The sequence below is a fragment of the Lissotriton helveticus genome, chromosome 11 (genome assembly GCF_964261635.1).
Source record: "Lissotriton helveticus chromosome 11, aLisHel1.1, whole genome shotgun sequence".
In the NCBI taxonomy this organism is placed as follows: domain Eukaryota; kingdom Metazoa; phylum Chordata; class Amphibia; order Caudata; family Salamandridae; genus Lissotriton; species Lissotriton helveticus.
In genome coordinates, this window is record NC_136072.1 from 54,678,803 (window position 1) to 54,699,244 (window position 20,442).

Here is a 20,442-nt window from a genome sequence, read left to right on the forward strand (position 1 = left end):
TCAACAACCAGTTTCTGACAACCATTGCACAATGGTCCAAGACATGTAAGTATTGCATCCTTCTCAGACATGAGGCCCTGCCACCACATGTCTGCACACTCACCATGACACCATGCAACACTTATGCATGCAGGACATGAAGCCTAGTCGCCTGAGAGCCAGGGCGCAGAAACCACAAGTTTTGTATGACAAAGGGTTTTTACATCATCTCTAAGTCTACACTTTTAAGGCACAAAACAAAATTGGAAAGTTTCACTATATAGCCTCAACTCAAAAATCCCTTCACCAGACTCCAATGAAAATCTTGTCCTCATAACAAAACATACATAAAGTTCACTGACTATCACATCACACTACTAATTATGCAGGTTACACCGACAAAACAAATCCTCACACCTTCTCTATTTTCAGCAAGCAACACACCCAAACCCAGAAGAACATCACACTCCACCATACACTCACACTTAAAAAGTGCAACTCAACACTGCAACCCAACCAACACCCAGTCTCACTAGCGGGGCTGACCAATGTGACCAAGGGCCAGGATAAACAATGCCCTGCCTGGAAACTGCACCAGAAAAAATTGGGACATATTCTGAACACAACAAAGATGGACTTCAGTAGACTTATAGTGAAAAATTATTGACACAACACAACTCAACAATTGAACACAAGAGTAGCCCAGCAATAAAACAATTGAGGTAAAGATGTACTCACCTACAACACACTAGAGCTGCATCAAATACTACTATTCAAACACAACATCGACAGAATCTGTTACACCGAAAGATTAATAGCATTCCAACAAGTAAATCACAAACATAATGTGCTCCAAGTTCATACACCTGTTTGATCTTCCCATTTGTACAGGATGACAACTGGTCCATAGCACTTTCAGGTAAAATGTATGGCTATTGCCAAAAACACAATGGAACAGTGCACTTCCCCATATTTTATTTCAAAGGGTACTTCCCCTTACAAACTCTCATGACATGGTGCTTTCTCTTCACCCACACCGCGGATGTATGACGTTACAACGCATGCTATTACAACGCATGCCTTTACGACGCAAGTTTTACAACGCAAGTCGTTACAACAACTTGCGTTGGGGGGCGCTGGATAGTGAATAGTATAATTTACTATTCCAACTCCAGTCCCCGTGGATAGTAGGGAAGGTGTTGGAAACTATTCCCTATCCTAGAGCGCCCCCCAGCGCAATTCGTTGTAAAAGTTGCGTTGTAATGGTTGCGTCGTAAAGGCACTTCGTTGTAAAAGTTGCGCTGTAAAGGATGTTCCCCCACACCGCACCCATTGGGTATTTCCCATGCAATTTCTTATACAGGTACAACTCTTTCCCAACATGCCATGGGATACTCCCTCATGCAACTTCCCATGACTGGGTTCTATCCTTCCTCAAATTAGCAGACCATCGGGTGCTCCACCATGTAGTATCTCACAACATAGGTGGGCATATTGCCTGCATACAATCTCTAGTGATAGGGTGCCACTCTTCCCCAACTCCACATACCACAGGTGCTCCCCACATACACTTCTAATGACAGACCTTGCCCATCCTCCTCGCTGGGTTCCTCTTGCCCAGCAGCAAGTGCTCACACCACTCACTATTATTGTGGTCACAGACCAGTCCTCCCTGGTCACAGGGCCATCTTCTGTCTCAAAACAAGCCTCTTCCCCTCTCAGAAAAGGCTTCCAATTGCCACCTGAGTCTTTCTGTTTCTTCATGCTGGTAATGTAAGAACTCATTACCACAATGTTGTAGTTAGAGGGCAGGATCTTCATAGAAGAGTCTGGGGCCACCTAGGTAAGATTTAAGTTATTTATTTTGTATTAGGCCCTTATGCTAAAGAAGGTTGGTCCTGTCAGGGCTCCATTCTCCTCCGAACTGCCCCTAACTTCCACTCCACACCACACACCAACATTCTGTAATGTTACTCATTCTGGGCATTCCAGACACCAGCTCAAATATACAGGGACTGGGGCAAACCAGCAAACTACGAGTAGTTTGCAGCACAGCTACTTCAGCAGCTGCTTCCTGTGAGAGCACCATATACTTTCCTGTGCTTGAGACCAAATATTTATTTATGGAATTAGTGTCAGCATGGTGAACATCTGGGGGAGTATCTCTCAGAGACCTTGTAGAGGTGCTACCTTACACATTCCAAGCAGCCAACTATTAGTAGCTGCCTTTGAAGCAATTAACTGTCTCCATAAAAATGCTTCACTCTAAGTACCCGGAAATGTGATGCAACTTTTCTTTCACAGGCATTCTAACATCCTAAATTTGTACATGCATGAGATATTCTACTTAGTCACACAATGTTCCTTCGAGAGAAGGTATAACATATGGGTCATAACGTTTAGAGATAGCTATCAGCTTCTGAATGGCATGCAAAGTCCTTGTCCTGAGGAGACCATTAAGATGTTTAGGGTTGAAACATATCAACACTACCACAATGGGCCTAGGCAAAACTTCACAAAGCCAAGAAAGTATATTGAACATCTGGGAAGAAATTTTCTTTGTTCTTAAGGACTACATTTGTTTGATCTATACTCGGGGACAAACAAAGCCATCAGGACAGTTGAACTGTGCATATCTCTATATGTCACTTTTGTCACATTTACTATACACAACGTATGCACTATTGATGGTTTTCTAACATTCCATGACAAGCAAATTTTCCTCTTTGCTCAATATGTGTATGTTTAATGCCTCCTTGATATGCCTTAGATGAATTGATTCAATACTGATGAATTTGAAGACACTTATAGCATTAATTGTTGTTTTCATTTCTGGAACATTCTGATTTGCGCAATTGTTCTATACAAGTGCAGTACTATGGAGGCATTTTTTTATCTTGACACCAACTTTTGTTTCCTTTAATGAACGCAGGATGACTTCTTTCAGTTAGAGTCATGCTCATGGACAGTAAGTCTCATACAGAGATAATTTCTCCAAATGAATGTTTTCATTCAAGAATCAAATTTCTTCTAACTACAGAAATCATTGTTCTTTCAAAATTCTACTAGGTTCCACTGCACTTTCTACTGCAATATAAATATAAGACTAGAATTTGCCCAAGGTAAAAAAAAACATTCCTGGACCAATCAGAACACACTATTTTTTTAAATTGGGTTCTAGGGGTTCTAGGGATTCTTGCGATAGTCCCTTGAACCCAAGCGTCCAGATATCTATATTTTTTTAACTTAATTTCTCAAAAAACACCAGATAGATTTTACATCAAATTAAAAAAAACACAGTCTGCGTACCAAAATCTAGCTTCCTGCCAAATTTGGTGTAATTCCATTTAGCAGTTTTTGCTGTAGCCCTACCCAAAGAAGTCTATGAAAAAATCATGGGTGCTTTGTGTTTTGGGACCCTCCGTTTTTCTCAACTCTCACTTGACGGATCTCCACAAAACATAGCACGTTTTTGGAAAGTTTCGTGTAGATTCGCCAAATGGTGCCAAAGTTATTAGCAACACACAAACCGCTTTTCCTTTGGAACAGTTGACCAAACTATAACTACCCAGTGGCAATTGCCACTGTGTAATACACACATTATATATTGAATTGTTTATATCAGAGAGAATTATGCAGTGTTGCTTGCTTGGCATGATTTCATCTCACTTGTGCAAAAGCTTCAAAAACCTAGAAATCACAAAGCAATCACACACTGGTACTTACAGTGTGATGGCTCCCTTATAATGTTTGCATTATGTTTCTATTTCAGAATGAAAGAGAAGAGACCCTCACCACAAATGTCTGGATTGAAATGGTAAGGAGACATGGGTTTAGGTTTAGTCATATACTTAACTTCTCATTTAAGGTGGGACCGGGGCACAATTTGTGACACAGCAGGAAGAATACTTTTAGGCTGAATTAATGTGAAGTGCTTGGAAGGTTATCCTGTTGTGTCGGAGTTGAGACAATTCAGCCCTGATATTTTGATATTGCATTTAATAATAGAGGCTTCAGGAGGTGAGGTGTCTTGGATATTTCTGATATATGAGGAAACTACTGGGTTTCCACAGTATGATATGAAATGTTTCGCTTTCTAGCGACTGTGAACATCAACTGTGAAGGGTGGGAAATGTAGCTTAGTTGAATTATATATGATGATAATAATAATATTAATGTGTTTATTTCAGTTGATGAAAGCCATAATTAAGAAACATTCAGTGCCAAATAAACATTTACATTACAAAAGACATCAAATATATCTAATTCAATAATATTAATAAAACAGCAAATTTCTTTGAAGCACATGGATAACATGGATATATACTGATACATATAATTCATTAAGAGATAACAAATCACCTTGTTTAATGGCTGCAGCCAAGAAACGGCTCACAGAGTAGCAGACCAATGCGCACTGTAGCAATAGTAGGTATAAGAAAGGTGGCCTTCTCCTCATGAAACCTAGGATCTGAACCTGGGGATTAGATATTTCTGTTTAGCATTATTATAACATTTACAAATCAACTATTATTTATGTATGTGTCTTATAAAGCACACTGTCACCTTGCAGGCATCCTGGCGCTAAAGGCTCAAAAAAGGGCGAAAGTGTCAGACAGAACAAAACAGAACGGGCAGTCACACATCCTAAGGAAACAGCCAGGTTTTAACCCTTTTTCTGAACGGGAGAAGCTCATTGATTTACAATATAAAATACATTTGTGCTTGTATCAGTATCAGGAATTATTATGGTCAAATGGTGTCCAAAAGTAGTAAAATACGGAATAAAATATATACTATTCTAATCTTTATCAACAGCAAACTCTCCTAGCAGCTTGAACCAATTGTTAAATATGGTTCACTTTCAACTTTGATTTTAATATTAGGTAAGATATTACTAAGGGTTTCTTTCATTCTATGTGATTGTTGTCCAAAATGCTTATATGGGCAAAACTTTTTTTGACCCAGATTGTATCCTTTTTTTTGACTAGCCAGGGATGAGTGAAAATATCAGGTCTCCTTGGTTCGGCACAAAGCTTATTTACATATTTAAAAAAGGTACGTTTAAGGTATACATTCAACCTATTGCAATCATTATTAACTTTCTGATTTAACTCAGTAGCCGGGTTTACCCTGGTCAATATCCAGAGAAGAACTCTAGGATAAACCAAAGAGACTCTTGCAAAATGTATATTTCTCTACCTGGAGGTTTGCAACATCTATGTATAGTTGTACCCACAGCCCAGCTGACAGAAGAAATGCACATACTAATATAGTTATCAACCATATGCTTAAGTGATTCATTACCCAATTTGGCAGTAAAATGTATTACTGTACCTTGGTTTTGTTTAATTTGAAGCCTGTTTGAAGCAAATGAATGGGCCCACCTACCAGAGTCATCAAAAGAAACACCTGTATATGAGACAGCAGTTACTTTCTCTAATCTATTATGTTAAAAAGTCTAGAATCAGTTTTCATGGGGCCTATTGTCATGATGAAGGTCTTTGAGAAAATGTAAAATTAGACTGTTCATAAAAGTAACACATCATTTTAATAATGTATGTAACCCATTCAATGTCCTGGCAATTAAAACCACTTCATTGGTATATAGGAGGACCGATGGGTCCTGATTTCCCACTCTTGGAGTACCCAGTCTCAAATGCATTAATGCATTCTCCAGGAATTTTGTACATAAAATAGGAAGAAGATGGGTTAAAACACAGTTTCATCAAACTCCTCTAACAAAAGAAAAATCATTCACAAAATTCAAATAAAAAAATCAAAATCAATACTTCACTTCTACTAAAAAAAACTCAAACTTGAATCCAATCCCCCTGGATACTATAGGCAAATCTCCACCCTTCACTGGCTTGGGGAGACTATTGAAAAATGCATATCCCATCAACTCACCAAACGTATTGGCATAGAAAAGTTATTAGCAGCCTATCAATCTGATTTCAGAGGCAGTCAAAAAATTTAAACAAATTCCTTAAAAAACCTGGATGATATCCTTAGTATCCTTGTTAATACTCAGCATCACTTTTTGACACAGTCGATCACTCTACGTTTCTTAATCTTTCCAAACATTATTTCTGTTTCAAAGACATAGTCCTCCAATGGTTTGCTTCCTTCCTTTCCAAGTGCTCTCAAATTGTAAAAATCAACAATATTGTTGTCTCTGATCCATCTTCTATCATTTGTTGAGTGCCCAAGGATCAATCGTATCCCCAACCTCTATGTATAATGTTGTAAATGAAGTCAGCAGGCAGATGTAAGGCTTAACTCTTATTTATTAAGCAAATAAGAGTTAAGTGTGCCTGTTTGAAAGATGCAACGCGTATCTCCACTCGATGTGCTGGTGTGCTCGTGCGTCGATTTGAAAGATGCAACACTGTTGGGATCAACAGGTTGGGTACAACGAAAGTCAAAAATTGGGTCACATAGTATGCACACAAGTCATTCCGTTTTTCTTTTGCACAAATCGTTCAGTTTCTGCTCAAGAAGTCGCGTTTACATCCCGATTAAATCTAAGGAGTTTCTCTTTCTTTTAAGAGTGCTGCTTTCACAAACGTGGCGGTTCTTTGGCTGGGTGTAGCCTTTTAGATTAACGTTAAGGAAAGTCACAAGCAGGCACACGACAATCTCTCCAACTCACCGGTCAGTTAGGAAACTTGCAGGCTTCACTTCAGTAATGAAAACGTAAATTGATGCAGGCTTCAGGCTCAAATGTTTCCTGGGATAGCAATTTGTCTCTGTTAGTATGGTTCTTCAAAGTTCTTTTCTCTGTTTCTTCAAAGAAAAATTCGCGTGGTTCTTTTCACCAGTGGAGTTCTTCTCCCTCTATGGTTGTTTAGCTCCTTCTGTTCATCATCGCCATGTGTTGTAAATGAAGTCAGCAGGCAGATGTAAGGCTTAACTCTTATTTATTAAGCACCATAGAGAAAAGCTGGTGTTCCCATCAGAAAGCAGGAGCTAACTGACAGGACAGAACAAAGGAGTAAATGACATCAGGGAAAATGGAATGTTGGACTTAAAGGGATACATAAAACATAAGTGCAGAGAATACAACATATAACCTTCGGCTAAAATCTTGAACGATTCAAATGCCGCCATTCACCAATATTCTGACGACATCCACGTTTACTTGAAAACCTCAACCATAAGTGACATCCTCGCCTTAACAAAAATCTTACTCAACGTCCAGACTTGGATGGAAAAAAACTTTCACACTCCCAAACTTAAAAAGACTGTATTCTTCCTATTCTTTCTGCTAAAACACCTTAATTAAAAAGACTTTAACCTCACATTGGCGCCAGAAGTCTACTCATAAGGAATAGCACTATATCCCTCCCTATCCATGGTCCAACAAATTAATACAATTTCTAAAAGAGCAACTTTCCTATTTCAAATGTTAAAGAAACTAAAACTAGTTCTACAAACAAAACACCTAAAAGTAGCCACTCATGCTCCGATATTATCTAGATTAGACTATGGCAATGGGGTTCTACCTGGAGCATCCCAATCTGATCTTACTCCTCTTAAAGCTGTCTTAAATGGGGCTGCCAGGCTACTCTCTTCGACCAAGAAATTCGACCACATCTCTCCAGTATTCACTGATCTGTACTGGCTCCCTATTGAGACCAGAATCAAATTCAAATTTGCTTAGTTTGAATTCTTAGCGTTCAAAGCAATCCTACAAAGTTCCTGTTCTACTTGACTAACCTTCTCAAGATATAATACAGCTCAAGGACATTGAGAAGTAGAGAAAACATTCTTGTGGAAGCATCACTGTTCTGAACTTCCCAGGTTCTACAACATTACTTTTCTGGAGCGTCCCCAACCTTCTAAAATCCCCTACTCATGGATATTAGAACTGCACGAACCGTCCTCTCATTTCAACATCTGCTAGAGACTCACCTGTTTAACCTAAATCTGATGCAGCAACCTTTGCATTTTCAGGACTATTCTGACCCTCACCTCTTAAACAGAACTGTTGAATATGAAATCTGTAAAACCATTATCCTTCCCCTAACTTAAGTCTTGTCATTACCTTCACTGACCTATCTCTCCTCTTCCACCTGAAATCTCTTATTTTAATCTGTACCACTTCTTACTTCAACATTTTATCTTTTCTGTATAAGACCTTGTGTCATATTTATTGTATGTATACCTTGGGTGACCATGTACTATAGAAATCAGTTAAGTAAATAAATTAAAACACTACATCTTTAGCACAAACCTGACCCTAGAAATCACATCAATGTTAACACACCCTAAAATGGCCAGGATGTCCTCACCAATGCCTCTGAAAGCTAGTATGGACCAAAGCTTAGCCCTGTTTACACAATCAAAGGCTAAGTTGAGGTCTATAGTGAGGCCATTCACAAACTTAACTTTCACTTGTGAGTAATTTACATCAATAGTTTACTAGCACACTTTTGAGTAAATTTACTTACATTGGCCATTCACAATATCTGAGTCCAAATTTACTCAAAAGTCGAGAATTACTCATTTATTTTCACCCTGCCCTTGAAAAAAGGGGGTGGAACTAAAGTTATGAGTTTAAGTCACTACTACAGAAAAAGAAAGAATAGTAAGTTCAGCACTACACATGGTCACCCACTGGTACTGCCAAACCCTCCCATAGACACTAAAACGCCTTAGGAAATAATGTTAAATTAAATTAACCAATGGGAGGATCCGCAGTCTGACTGTGGAGTATCCCTATGGTAAAGAATAGGGAAAAGTAAAAACAATGTATTTAACACAAAACGTTTGTCAAAATATGTGTAAGTAGATTATTTACATAAAGTAATTTAATATTTGTATTTTAAATGCAGATCAAAATAGAAAAAAGGTACATGACTAGCAACTTAATTTTGCATTCAATTAATTTGAGTATATATTAAATAAACATCTTTTACGACATTTTAAAATAAAAAATAAATTCCCACCAAAAGTAATTTTCTATTATGTATTAATAATTAATAAAAATAATATCTATAATTACTTAAACATAATATATATATATTTCAATCAAATGTAAGGTTGCATTCTTTTATAAATATAATAAAGGTTGTTAAATAATTTTATAGTTGAAAACAAAATATGTTGTATTTGTTGGATTTTGTGACATTAAATTATATTTCATCATAATTTTGACTATTTTACATAATTTAATTTAATATGACTTTATTTCTGATGGGTTTTGTATTTAGTCTTCTGCCATTATTTTCAATGGGAGGGTGTTGCAGTAACAGTGGTTGGCCTTGTGTGATGCTGGACTTACTGCAGCTTCACAATGGAGTAATATTCTACTGATTTGGGTCCCTCTTTAGCTGTAGTAGTTTTAGAAATGCAGTTTTTCAAATGCAATGTTACCATTTTGGGGGATTGTGCATGCTCCTCCCTGTAGCACTCCCTAACCTTCCCTAATTGCCTCATGACTCTTTCCTAAACTGCTCCTATTTAGTAGTAATTATGCCCTTTTTTCAGCAACTCCTCCTGGTCCAGCATTTACTACTAGGGGTCGATTACGATGCTGTTCGGAAGGTCTCTGAATTGGATTCAGGTTTGCCGAATCCGATTTGGAACCCTTGTTTCCAACTGAATCGTACACACTTCCCAATGACCAATTACGATGCCCGTAAACCATTATGCCTGTCCGAATCGATTTCGAAAGGCATTCTGACAGGCTGCATCTTTCTAAGCCAAATAGTACAGCTCTATGCACTCGGTTTTTAAGCGAGCAATTATGATGACTGATTCGGACAACCGTTCCGAATCGGTATCTCCGGAACAAATCAGCTGCCAGAATCTGTCTTTGGGGGACGATAGCAGACCCCCCTTCACCTAGGGCCCTCTGAATCGTGCCCTTGGGGGTACCCAAGGGTCCTCCCTTTCCAACCATGCATAGTGTGGCAGGCACCAATGGGTGTCTGCCACAGGGAGCACGATTTTCCCCAGCCACCCCTTTTGTCAATGGGAGCCTAAGTTCTCGTTCCGGACACAGGCTCCCATTGAAGTGAAAGGGAGTCTGACCGATTCATATCCGTGAGCATTAGGATGCATCCAAATTGCTGGGTCGGACTTACCTGGTCCAAGTCATCTGGAAAGCATTCCAGGACCAACTTGGTGGGAATGCTTTCTGGACGAGATTGGCCCCTAAGTAGTAAAACCTACTTGTATGAGGATCTCCAATAGAATGGTGGAGGTGGAGATTTACACTTTTAGATTTGTGAATTGCGTTTTGTAGTAAGTAGAAGTACTACTGTAGTACTACTTTCAGTACTGCAAAATGCAGTTTGTGAACCAGGCCTTATGTCCTTAACATTCTTAAAAATAAAAATGCCATAATCAATCTTAGAAAAATGGCTGCTGCGGATGTCAGCTCCAAATGGCATTCAATTTACCTGGAAGCAGCCACTTTGCATCATAAAAGCAGTCAAGAGTCTGTTTCTTGATTATATTGAAAACCAACTATAACCCTTGGTTGCTGTTCATAATTCATTATTTTTGTGAAGGAGAAACCTAGTTATCTGTGTATTACTATTCAAGTTTCTTAGATCTACACATAGTCTTATCCTCAAATTGGCTATCTGGCCACAACCAGTGGCTCAATCCATTTGGACAACTCTACTTATTAACCTGCCTCCATTTCTATTCTAATAATCACAGGGATATTCTTCAGAGTATAACTGGTACTGATTCATGTTTCAAAACTATTTGGTGTGAAAAACGACCCAACTTTCTGGTCTTTCCTCAAAATACCCTTGGAAATCCATCTAACACTCTGCTTGAGGTATCAGCACCCTCACCCACAAACACAGCTTGATCAAGACTATTTGGTTTGGAGAATATATCTAAAGATCTTTAGTCGATCCAAAATAGAACCAATTTTTTTTAATGCAACTGAAAGTTTGCCAACTGCCTTACCTCCCTTAATTCAAGGGTGACCATAATGAGCCCTAACATGGGGATCAACTCCTCAGTGAAACTGTCAGGCTCGATATGAGAAGATTCTATAATATCACCAAGGATGTTCATAAATGTTTTCTTAAACACATCCTTATCGACAATCATGTAAGGTGACCCTAAATCTGCAACCGTTTTTAGTATGAACCCTCCAATTTTCATTTCACAAATTGGCTTGCTCCTAAAATTTATTTTTAAATCCCAAACATTCCCTTTTATAACTTCAGAGCTATTATTTGCAAAGACTTCACTTCCAGAGCAACTATCCATATCATTTTCCTTGACATGTTTAATTTTAGGATGCCTGCACCTTTTTTGTTTCCAGATATTCTCACAAAATGCAACACTGTAGCAGAACCAGCGCAGTTTTCATATATTGCCATACAATTCATAGTATTAGCCATATGGTAAATGCTACTGCATATGTTGTATTTGACACTAATAGCTTGGATTTGTTTCTTGAGAAGATTTATTAATTGACCCAGTAAGGTGATACTTTTCCAACTAACATTTGTTGCTCCTTCCTTATGCCATTTGTTTTGAAAACTTTACAAATAGTATCATTGTCCTTTACAGTTTCAAGAACAGACTTGGCACATCCTTCCAATAATTCAGCTTTGCATACTACGGCATCATCATCTTTTAAAATTGCAATCCCATGTACCCGTAGACTTTCTTGCACTTGATGAGTCTGTCTTGTAGGTTTCCAAAGCAGCAAATTAGTGACAGTTTTTGTAGCATAGCAACATAACCATCTATTGTTTCCTTGACCTCTTGCTTCCTTTGTAAAACCTTATATGAAATCCACCCACTAGTCACCAAGTTTATGTTCTTGCCATAGTATACTGACACTCACTGTGACACATTCATTGAAAGAATGGCCTGACATGCCCTTTATTCTCAACGCTAGGCAGTGCTCCTCTCACAACAAAAGCTGCACTCTAACTGCCACCAACAACCTGTTTTCTAAATGTAATACCATTGACATCACAATGGTCCATCCTACAACACATGCTCAAGACATAGGAAATTAGCTTCTTTCACTGTCTCCTTCTTTTCCTCATTCATGTTATGGTCTTCTTTTTTATGCTGACATCCGATTTGTAGGCAATAATGACTGTTATTTAGTAAACCTAATAACAAGATTTGATCCATGAATTAAGATAAGAAGATAAAATAAAGCAAGAAGATCCAAACTATGTAAAGGAAATAAAAATGGGGAAAACTCAATATATTTCAAAAATGCCTCCTCAAGTTCAAATGGCAGACCAGTCTAATCTGGATGTATCAGCCAAGTTTACCCCTGTGGAATCTCCTGTCTGTTCATCAGTGGATCTGACTTCTGTGGGCCCATATGGGAATGGTGATGCTTACAATGTACAGCCAGAAGCCAAGTTGTCTGTGTTTATGACTTCCTCTTCCTGTTCTTTCTCCTGCCTGGGTTACAGCAATGGTTTGACTACCGCCTGCAGTGGGACCCCAATGAGTACGAAGGCATTAAGAAGATGGTCATTCCCTCCAAAATGATGTGGCTGCCTGACATCGTGCTGGAGAACAAGTGAGTTGGACCCTTCTTTTTATGTTTTTATGGGGCCGATGGGCCAGGTGAGATGGTTAAGTCCCCACTATTTTATTATTTTATTTTATTTTTTTCATTTGTATGGCGCTACAGCTACCCAAAAAGGGTTTCCCGGCGCCTGCAACATTCATTTAGATAGAAGGAAGATAGCTAAATTGTAGTAATTACTGCAGTTGCTTCTGGAACAGCCAGGTTTTTACGCATTTTCGGATTTTGATATAGCTTTCTTCTTTCCGAATCTGCGGGGGGAGTGAGTTCCATAGAGTGGGCCCTTTCACAGCAAAAGAGCGCCCTCCTGTTTTTTGCAGTTTGAATCTTGGAACAGTGAAATTTGCTGCAGTTTGAGATCGGAGATCCCTTGTTGGGAGATAGGGGGAGGCCAAGGCTTGAAGGTAGCCGGGTGCAGTTTTGGTTTTAATTCTGAACATATATGTCAAAGTTTTAAAAGTAATCCGATGTTCTATCCTGAGCCAGTGTAAATCATTTATGTGTTTTGAAATTCTGTCAAACTTTGGGATCTTGCATAGGAGTCGTGCAGCAGAGTTTTGGATCAGTTGCAGTCGTTTAATCACTGCTAGATTTGAGCTCAGGTAAAGAATGTTACCGTAGTCGATGCGGGATGTTATTAGTGCATTGACTACGGTTTTTTGGGTATTTTGGGGCAACATCCAGATAATTTTCTTTAACCATTTTATTATGGTAAAACAGAGGCCAGCCACTTTATTTGCCTGCTGTTTCATCGACAAAGTATTGTCGATAATGACTCCTAAATTTCTCACTTGTGTGGCTGGAATGGGAAGGTTGCCCATCTCTGTTGGCCAATGTGAGGGGCACCAAAGTTCTTTTTTCCTTCCCAGAAGGAGGACCTCAGTTTTATCCCCGTTTAACTTCAACTGGTTGGTGGTCATCCAGTTGAAGATTTCCTGAAGACCATTTTTCAGAGCAGATGGGGTTGAAGCATTTGACTCAGATAGAGAAAAAATAATCTGAGAGTCATCAGCGTATGACGTTAAGGTAAGGCCAACGCAATCGGCTAGATCGGCCAATGGTCTTAGGTACAGATTAAAAAGCAGCGGGCTCAAGATAGAGCCCTGTGGAACTCCATATGGAGTGGGGAACGTATCTGAGCATGCTATGCTCGATTTGATCTGAAATGATCTATCGGTTAGGAAAGACTTTATCCACTGAAGGGCCACGTTACGGATGCCGAATCTCTCTAGTGTAGTCAGGAGAATTTTGTGTGATATGGTGTCAAACGCCGCACTCAAATCTAAAAGAATGAGTGCGACAGTCTGACCCTCATCCAGGAGCTTTCGGATTTTTTCCGTTACACCCAAAAGAGCGGTCTCCGTTGAGTGTCCTGCACGGAAACCTGACTGCGATGGGTGAAGGAGGTTGTTGTTCGTCGTAAAGGAGGTGAGGGTGGCATGTATGTGTCTTTCCATCAATTTAGAAAAGGCGGGGAGTAAAGATATAGGCCGATAATTCGACAGTACCGCGGGGTCAGCTGAAGGTTTTTTCAATAATGGGGTCACGACAGCGTGTTTCCAGCTTGACGGGACAGTGGAAGTTAGAAGAGAAGTATTTAGCACGTTTGCTATAGTAGTTAGAGGGGAAGTGTCTAATTGTTTTAAAAAACGATGACACGTGTGCAAGATAATTATAAAAATAATTATAAAATAAATAATTAAATAATTAAATAATTAAAAATAAATTAAATAATTAAAAATAATTATAAAAATAATAGAAATAACAATAATATTAGTGGTGAAAAAATTAAGAACTGTGGCATAAATGATTAACAGAATAGGAACAAGAATAGGAATAGGAATAAGAATAAGAATAAGAATAGGAATAAGAATAAGAATACGAATACGAATAAGAATAGGAATAAGAATAAGAATAGGAATAAGAATAAGAATAAGAATAAGAATAGGAATACGAATAAGAATAAGAATAGGAATACGAATAAGAATAAGAATGGGAAAAAGAATAAGAATAGGAATAAGAATGAGAATAGGAATAAGAATAAGAATAAGAATAGGAATACGAATAAGAATAAGAATGGGAATAAGAATAAGAATAAGAATAGGACTAAGAATAAGAATAAGAATAGGAATAAGAATAAGAATAAGAATAAGAATAGGAATAAGAATAAGAATAAGAATAAGAATCGGTATACGAATAAGAATAATACCAATAGTAAAGACCAAGTATACGGTGCACACACCAAATGGAAGCTAAATAGTAAAGAATCCTAGTGGTGCCGGCTGTGCACGAGTATGATTTTAGAAATTTCTGCAGTTATTTTGGTGAATGTTCTGCCTGTTCAAGACAATGGAGAAGAATCAACTGGATTAAGAGTTCTATACAAAGGTGGTGGTTTCTCCACCTTAGTGGTTCTAGCCTTCACTGGAATTGGGGCATGGAAACAGCCAGAAGATCAGCTGACAGGTGCATTCAGTCTACATTGCAGAAGAAATCACCATTAAAGAATCAGAGGTCTAGTGCCCAGTAAAAGAATCATAATCATGCAAATTCAATCCTGAATAATTTTCCCAAAGTTATTAAATTTTCCAGGTTAACTCACTGCTCTGATCATAAAGCCAAAGGAAGGATAGAACCCTACTACAAATTACTACAAAGTAGGCACCTCTCAAAGATTTCATTTTGATACATGTATATCTGACTACTGACTTATGTGGGCCATTAAATAAATACAAAAAATGTTGACTTGGACGTAATTATTTTCAGATGCTTTCTTTAGGGTCGAATATTGTTTATCAGTGCGGGCTGAAATAGCACATTTCAATGCAAACCCAGCACAGTAAATGGAAAATGGGTCCTACGTACCAATTGCAGGCATTTTGCCACCTGATTCTCCTGTTTCTGGCTCAAAATTGGATAGTTCATGGGTGTCACTCCCTCTTGAATGGTGCCATGTGGCAGCTGCAGGCATACTGGAGAGTTGCATTTACATAGATTCAAACTTTGGAGGAAAACATTGCCAGGAACATTTGTGACATAGTTAAAAATATATTACATCTGGCGTCCCCTCCCAAATAAAAAGAGACATATTTATCCTTTTGCACTTTTAGTTGCATTATGAAACCCTTCGCGGTTCCCTGATGGTGTCACCTAGGTTGTTTCTTTACATCACCACATTTATTTATTTATTTATTTATTTAATTTATATGGCGCGTTATAACCACAGGGGTCTCTAAGCGCTGTCTGTTCAGATTTACGTGATAAGATGTTACATTCACTTGAAACCAGCTGTGCACCTAAGATCTGCTCCATGCTTGTTTAAACAATACAGTTTTTAGTTTTTTTCTGAAGGAAAGTAAGTTACTTTCCTTCCTGAGCTCTGGATCCAGTTTGTTCCATAAAGCTGGGAGCGTGTTGGAAAACGCACGGCCCCCCACCGTGGTCAATTTGAAGCGGGATTGGGACAGAAGAGTGGCGTCCGACGAACGCAAAGTCCTGCCCGGTGTGTAGGGGGATAGTCGGGATTTCAGGTATTTTGGTGCTTTGTCATACAGAGCCTTGTGAGCGATACACAGTCCTTTGAAGACAATTCTCTGACGAATTGGGAGCCAGTGCAACTCCTGCATCAGGGGAGAGGCATGAGCAGTCCTGGGTTTTTTAAATATCAGCCTAGCTGCATCATTCATTACTCCCTGTAATTTGTCCAGCAGCCGCTGTGGCAAACCTAAAGATAGGGAGTTCCCGTAGTCCAGCCTAGCCAAAATTGTGGCTGAAACCACGTGTCTCAAAGTAGGGAATGAGAGTAGGGCAGAGATCTTCCTTAGTTGTCTTAGGAGGCCTATACAGGTGCCCACTACGGTGGTGACTTGTTTTTCCATGGATAATTTATTATCCACGTATAGGCCTAAGCTTTTGACTGCGACTGCCGGTTTTGGTGGTGCGCCCAGCTCCTTAGGCCAAAATTTCTCGCTCCAAGGGTTACCCGAGGTGGAGATGGGCAACACTTCCGTCTTATCCGGATTGACTTTCAGAGAGTTCTCGGACATCCAATTGACTGTGGTTTTCAGTATGTCCTGTAGCCTAGTGGATGCTCCCGGACCATCATCCAACCGGATGATTATCTGGGTGTCATCGGCATAGTTATACACTAGGCAATCCATCCTGTTCAGGAGGGCAATTAGTGGCTGCAGGTAGATGTTGAAGAGTAGGGGTGACAAGGCAGAGCCCTGTGGAACCCCACAGGTGATCGGGGCAGGGGTGGAAAGTAGGTCACCCAGCTGCACTCGTTGTGTCCTACCCTGCAAAAATGATGTGAGCCATGCATGTGCTGTACCCATGACGCCAAAGGATCTCAACCGCGACAGAAGCTGTTTGTGACACACGGTATCAAACGCCGCGGAGAGATCCAGTAGTATCAGGGCGCTCGGTGTTTTTACATCAGCCCGCGTTCTTAACTCATCTAGAATGGATAACATAACTAGTTCCGTGCTATGATTAGCACGGAACCCTGCCTGATTGGTCTCCAGCAGATTGTTATTCTCTAGATGGCCCGATAGTAGAGCTAACACATGCTGCTCAACCACTTTAGCCAAAAAAGGCAGCTGAGAGATGGGCCGGAAATTTTGCAGACATTTTGTGTCTGCACCAGGTTTCTTCCGTAAGGGGATCAGGCGAGCCTCCTTAAAAGCTAGAGGGATCTGTCCTGTGCGAAGAGAAGTGTTCAATAGATACAGAACCTCTTCCTCTATTCCTGGCATTGCCACCTTGAATATGTCAGGAGGGCAAGGGTCCACCAAGGAACCCGATTTAACTCGGCCTATGATTTTAAGTAATTCCTGTTTGGAGATAGGGGAGAACTCAGCTAATGGTGGGATGTTTAACGTGGCGATAAGGTCCGGTAGGCGAGGACATTCGAGGGGTGCAGTTTCCGCAATTTCGTCCAAGATATCGGATATCTTCTTTACGAAGAAGTCTTGAAACCTCTGACAGTCCTCCTGAGTGAACTCGGGCCTTTGCTCTTTGTTCACCCTGAGCTCCGCCAGGACCCGAAAAATTTCTTTTTGCGGATTTCTTGCAGCAGCTATTCTTTCCTCGAAGAAAACAGCCTTTCTAGATTGTATGGCTAGTTTATAATGGGCTAAGGATGAGACGTATTCTTGTTTGGAGATGGCGTCATATTTTTTACGCCATGCCCGTTCTTTCTTCCTCACCCCACGTTTCCTCTCCCTTAGGGAGTCATTATACCAAGGCGCCCCAGCTCCTCTCGCCACCTTCTTCATCCTGCGAAGAGGTGCCACCACATCAATGGCACTCCCCAGTTTATGCTGGAGGTGTCCACATAGAGCATCAACGTTGACATCCTGCTCTTTTGCTGAAGGGTGGTGTTCTAAGAGGTGAACCAATTTTTCCCCATCAAGATTTCTCCATTTGCGGGCCGTTATCCAGCCCTCCCCAGGTTTGGACAGGGGGCCCCTCAGTATGAGTCTACCCTTTATTAGAGAATGGTCAGACCAGGCACAGGGGAGAATTTCCGTAATGCCCTGGACTGGCATGGTGGTCCAGACTAAGTCGAGCACATGACCTTTCTCATGTGTCGGTCCCTTGACCTGTTGAGTGAGACCTAAGGAGGAGACCGCCTCCTCGATCTGTAATGCTTGTCCTTCTTTGGGGGATTTTTCCCAATGATAGTTGAAGTCCCCAACGATCGCCATTTTATCATATCTTGTGCACAGGTCCTGGACCAATCTTATGAAGAGAGTGGGGAAATCTGGCGACGCCCAGGGTGGCCGATATACCACCAAGAACACCACACAGACCGCTCCCCTCCTGAGCTTAACCCCCATAACCTCTGCTCCTCCAAGGGTTTCAGAGAGGAACCTATCGGCACGGAGGCATGACTGATATAAAAGGGCTACTCCTCCTCCTCTCTTGGCTCCCTCCCTATTAAAATGAATAGCCAAATAGTTGTCTGGAAGAGCCGCCACTAAATCCGGCGCTGAGCAATCCTCCAACCATGTTTCAGTGAGCGCAAGGACGTCTAACTCCCCGTCTTCCAGAAGTGTGAAGACCTCCAACCTATGGCTCTGCAAAGAGCGGGTATTCAATAGCCCGTAGCTCAGGGTATGTATATTGGAAGAACGCTGTCGCCCGCTAATACTCCTAGGTGAGATTAGCAGGCCCTCGCAACCCAGCCGATGTATAGTAACCGGCTCCAGATGGGATTTACCCAGGTTAAGCTGCAGTAAGTCACCCCTTGAGTAAACCACATTCTGGCCAGGGGTTCTGGCCCCAGGCCCCGGATGGTCACGGATGGGCAAAGATGGGCTCACCTCTGGCTCACCTCCGGCGCACCTACGGCGCGCCCGCTGCGCGTAACCGCTGCGCGTCTGCTCCATGTGAGCTTTAAATAGGAGGCTGCTGATGGTCCTAGTACAACCACTAGACCGTCAGCTCTCCAAGATGGCCCCCCGGAAGTGAGGGTGAAAGGGCTCCCTCTGTACCGCGTCAGACACTCCCTCCACAACAAACAGCACAAGCTGCGGTGGAACGGGGAGGTAAGCGGTGGTATCTACACAGGAAGGTAACTTTGCTAATGTGCCCACAATAGTTAAAATTATACCGTGCAAATAGTGGTCATTTACAACAGTAAAGCGGCGATTTTAAAAATTGAAAATTACAAGTAAAAAGCAATAGCGTGCAAGCGTGACCCAGCAGCGCGTCTGCAAGCAGCGTTTAAGCGTCAGTAAATGCTAGATTCAAACGCGGCAGGAAATGCTCGCCCTAAATAGGAGGCTGCTGATGGTCCTAGTACAACCACTAGACCGTCAGCTCTCCAAAATGGCCCCCGGAAGTGAGGGTGAAAGGGCTCCCTCTGTACCGCGTCAGACACTCCCTCCACAACAAACAGCACAAGCTGCGGTGGAACGGGGAGGTAAGCGGTGGTATCTACACAGGAAGGTGACTTTGCTAATGTGCCCACAATAGTTAAAATTATACCGTGCAAATAGTGGTCATTTACAACAGTAAAGCGGCGATTTTAAAAATTGAAAATTACAAGTAAAAAGCAATAGCGTGCAAGCGTGACCCAGCAGCGCGTCTGCAAGCAGCGTTTCAGCGTCAGTAAATGCTAGATTCAAACGCGGCAGGAAATGCTCGCCCTAAATAGGAGGCTGCTGATGGTCCTAGTACAACCACTAGACCGTCAGCTCTCCAAAATGGCCCCCGGAAGTGAGGGTGAAAGGGCTCCCTCTGTACCGCGTGAGACACTCCCTCCACAACAAACAGCACAAGCTGCGGTGGAACGGGGAGGTAAGCGGTGGTATCTACACAGGAAGGTGACTTTGCTAATGTGCCCACAATAGTTAAAATTATACCGTGCAAATAGTGGTCATTTACAACAGTAAAGCGGCGATTTTAAAAATTGAAAATTACAAGTAAAAAGCAATAGCGTGCAAGCGTGACCCAGCAGCGCGTCTGCAAGCAGCGTTTCAGCGTCAGTAAATGCTAGATTCAAACGCGGCAGGAAATGCTCGCCCTAAATAGGAGGCTGCTGATGGTCCTAGTACAACCACTAGACCGTCAGCTCTCCAAGATGGCCCCCGGAAGTGAGGGTGAAAGGGCTCCCTCTGTACCGCGTCAGACACTCCCTCCACAACAAACAGCACAAGCTGCGGTGGAACGGGGAGGTAAGCGGTGGTATCTACACAGGAAGGTGACTTTGCTAATGTGCCCACAATAGTTAAAATTATACCGTGCAAATAGTGGTCATTTACAACAGTAAAGCGGCGATTTTAAAAATTGAAAATTACAAGTAAAAAGCAATAGCGTGCAAGCGTGACCCAGCAGCGCGTCTGCAAGCAGCGTTTCAGCGTCAGTAAATGCTAGACACATGGACAAGTCATTTAATAGATGGGTGCATTTGG

The 20,442-nt window shown here is 41.0% G+C and overlaps 1 protein-coding gene across 1 annotated transcript in view; it reads left to right on the top strand.

Moving 5' to 3' along the window:
- The window catches only part of CHRNG (cholinergic receptor nicotinic gamma subunit), an 83,319-nt gene that overhangs the window by 18,702 nt on the left and 44,175 nt on the right, over window positions 1-20,442 (top strand). Inside the window, exons 3-4 of the mRNA XM_078665800.1 lie at window positions 3,752-3,796; window positions 12,402-12,511. Of these exons, the coding sequence (XP_078521926.1) occupies window positions 3,752-3,796; window positions 12,402-12,511 (155 nt within the window). The remainder of the gene's footprint in view (window positions 1-3,751; window positions 3,797-12,401; window positions 12,512-20,442) is intronic.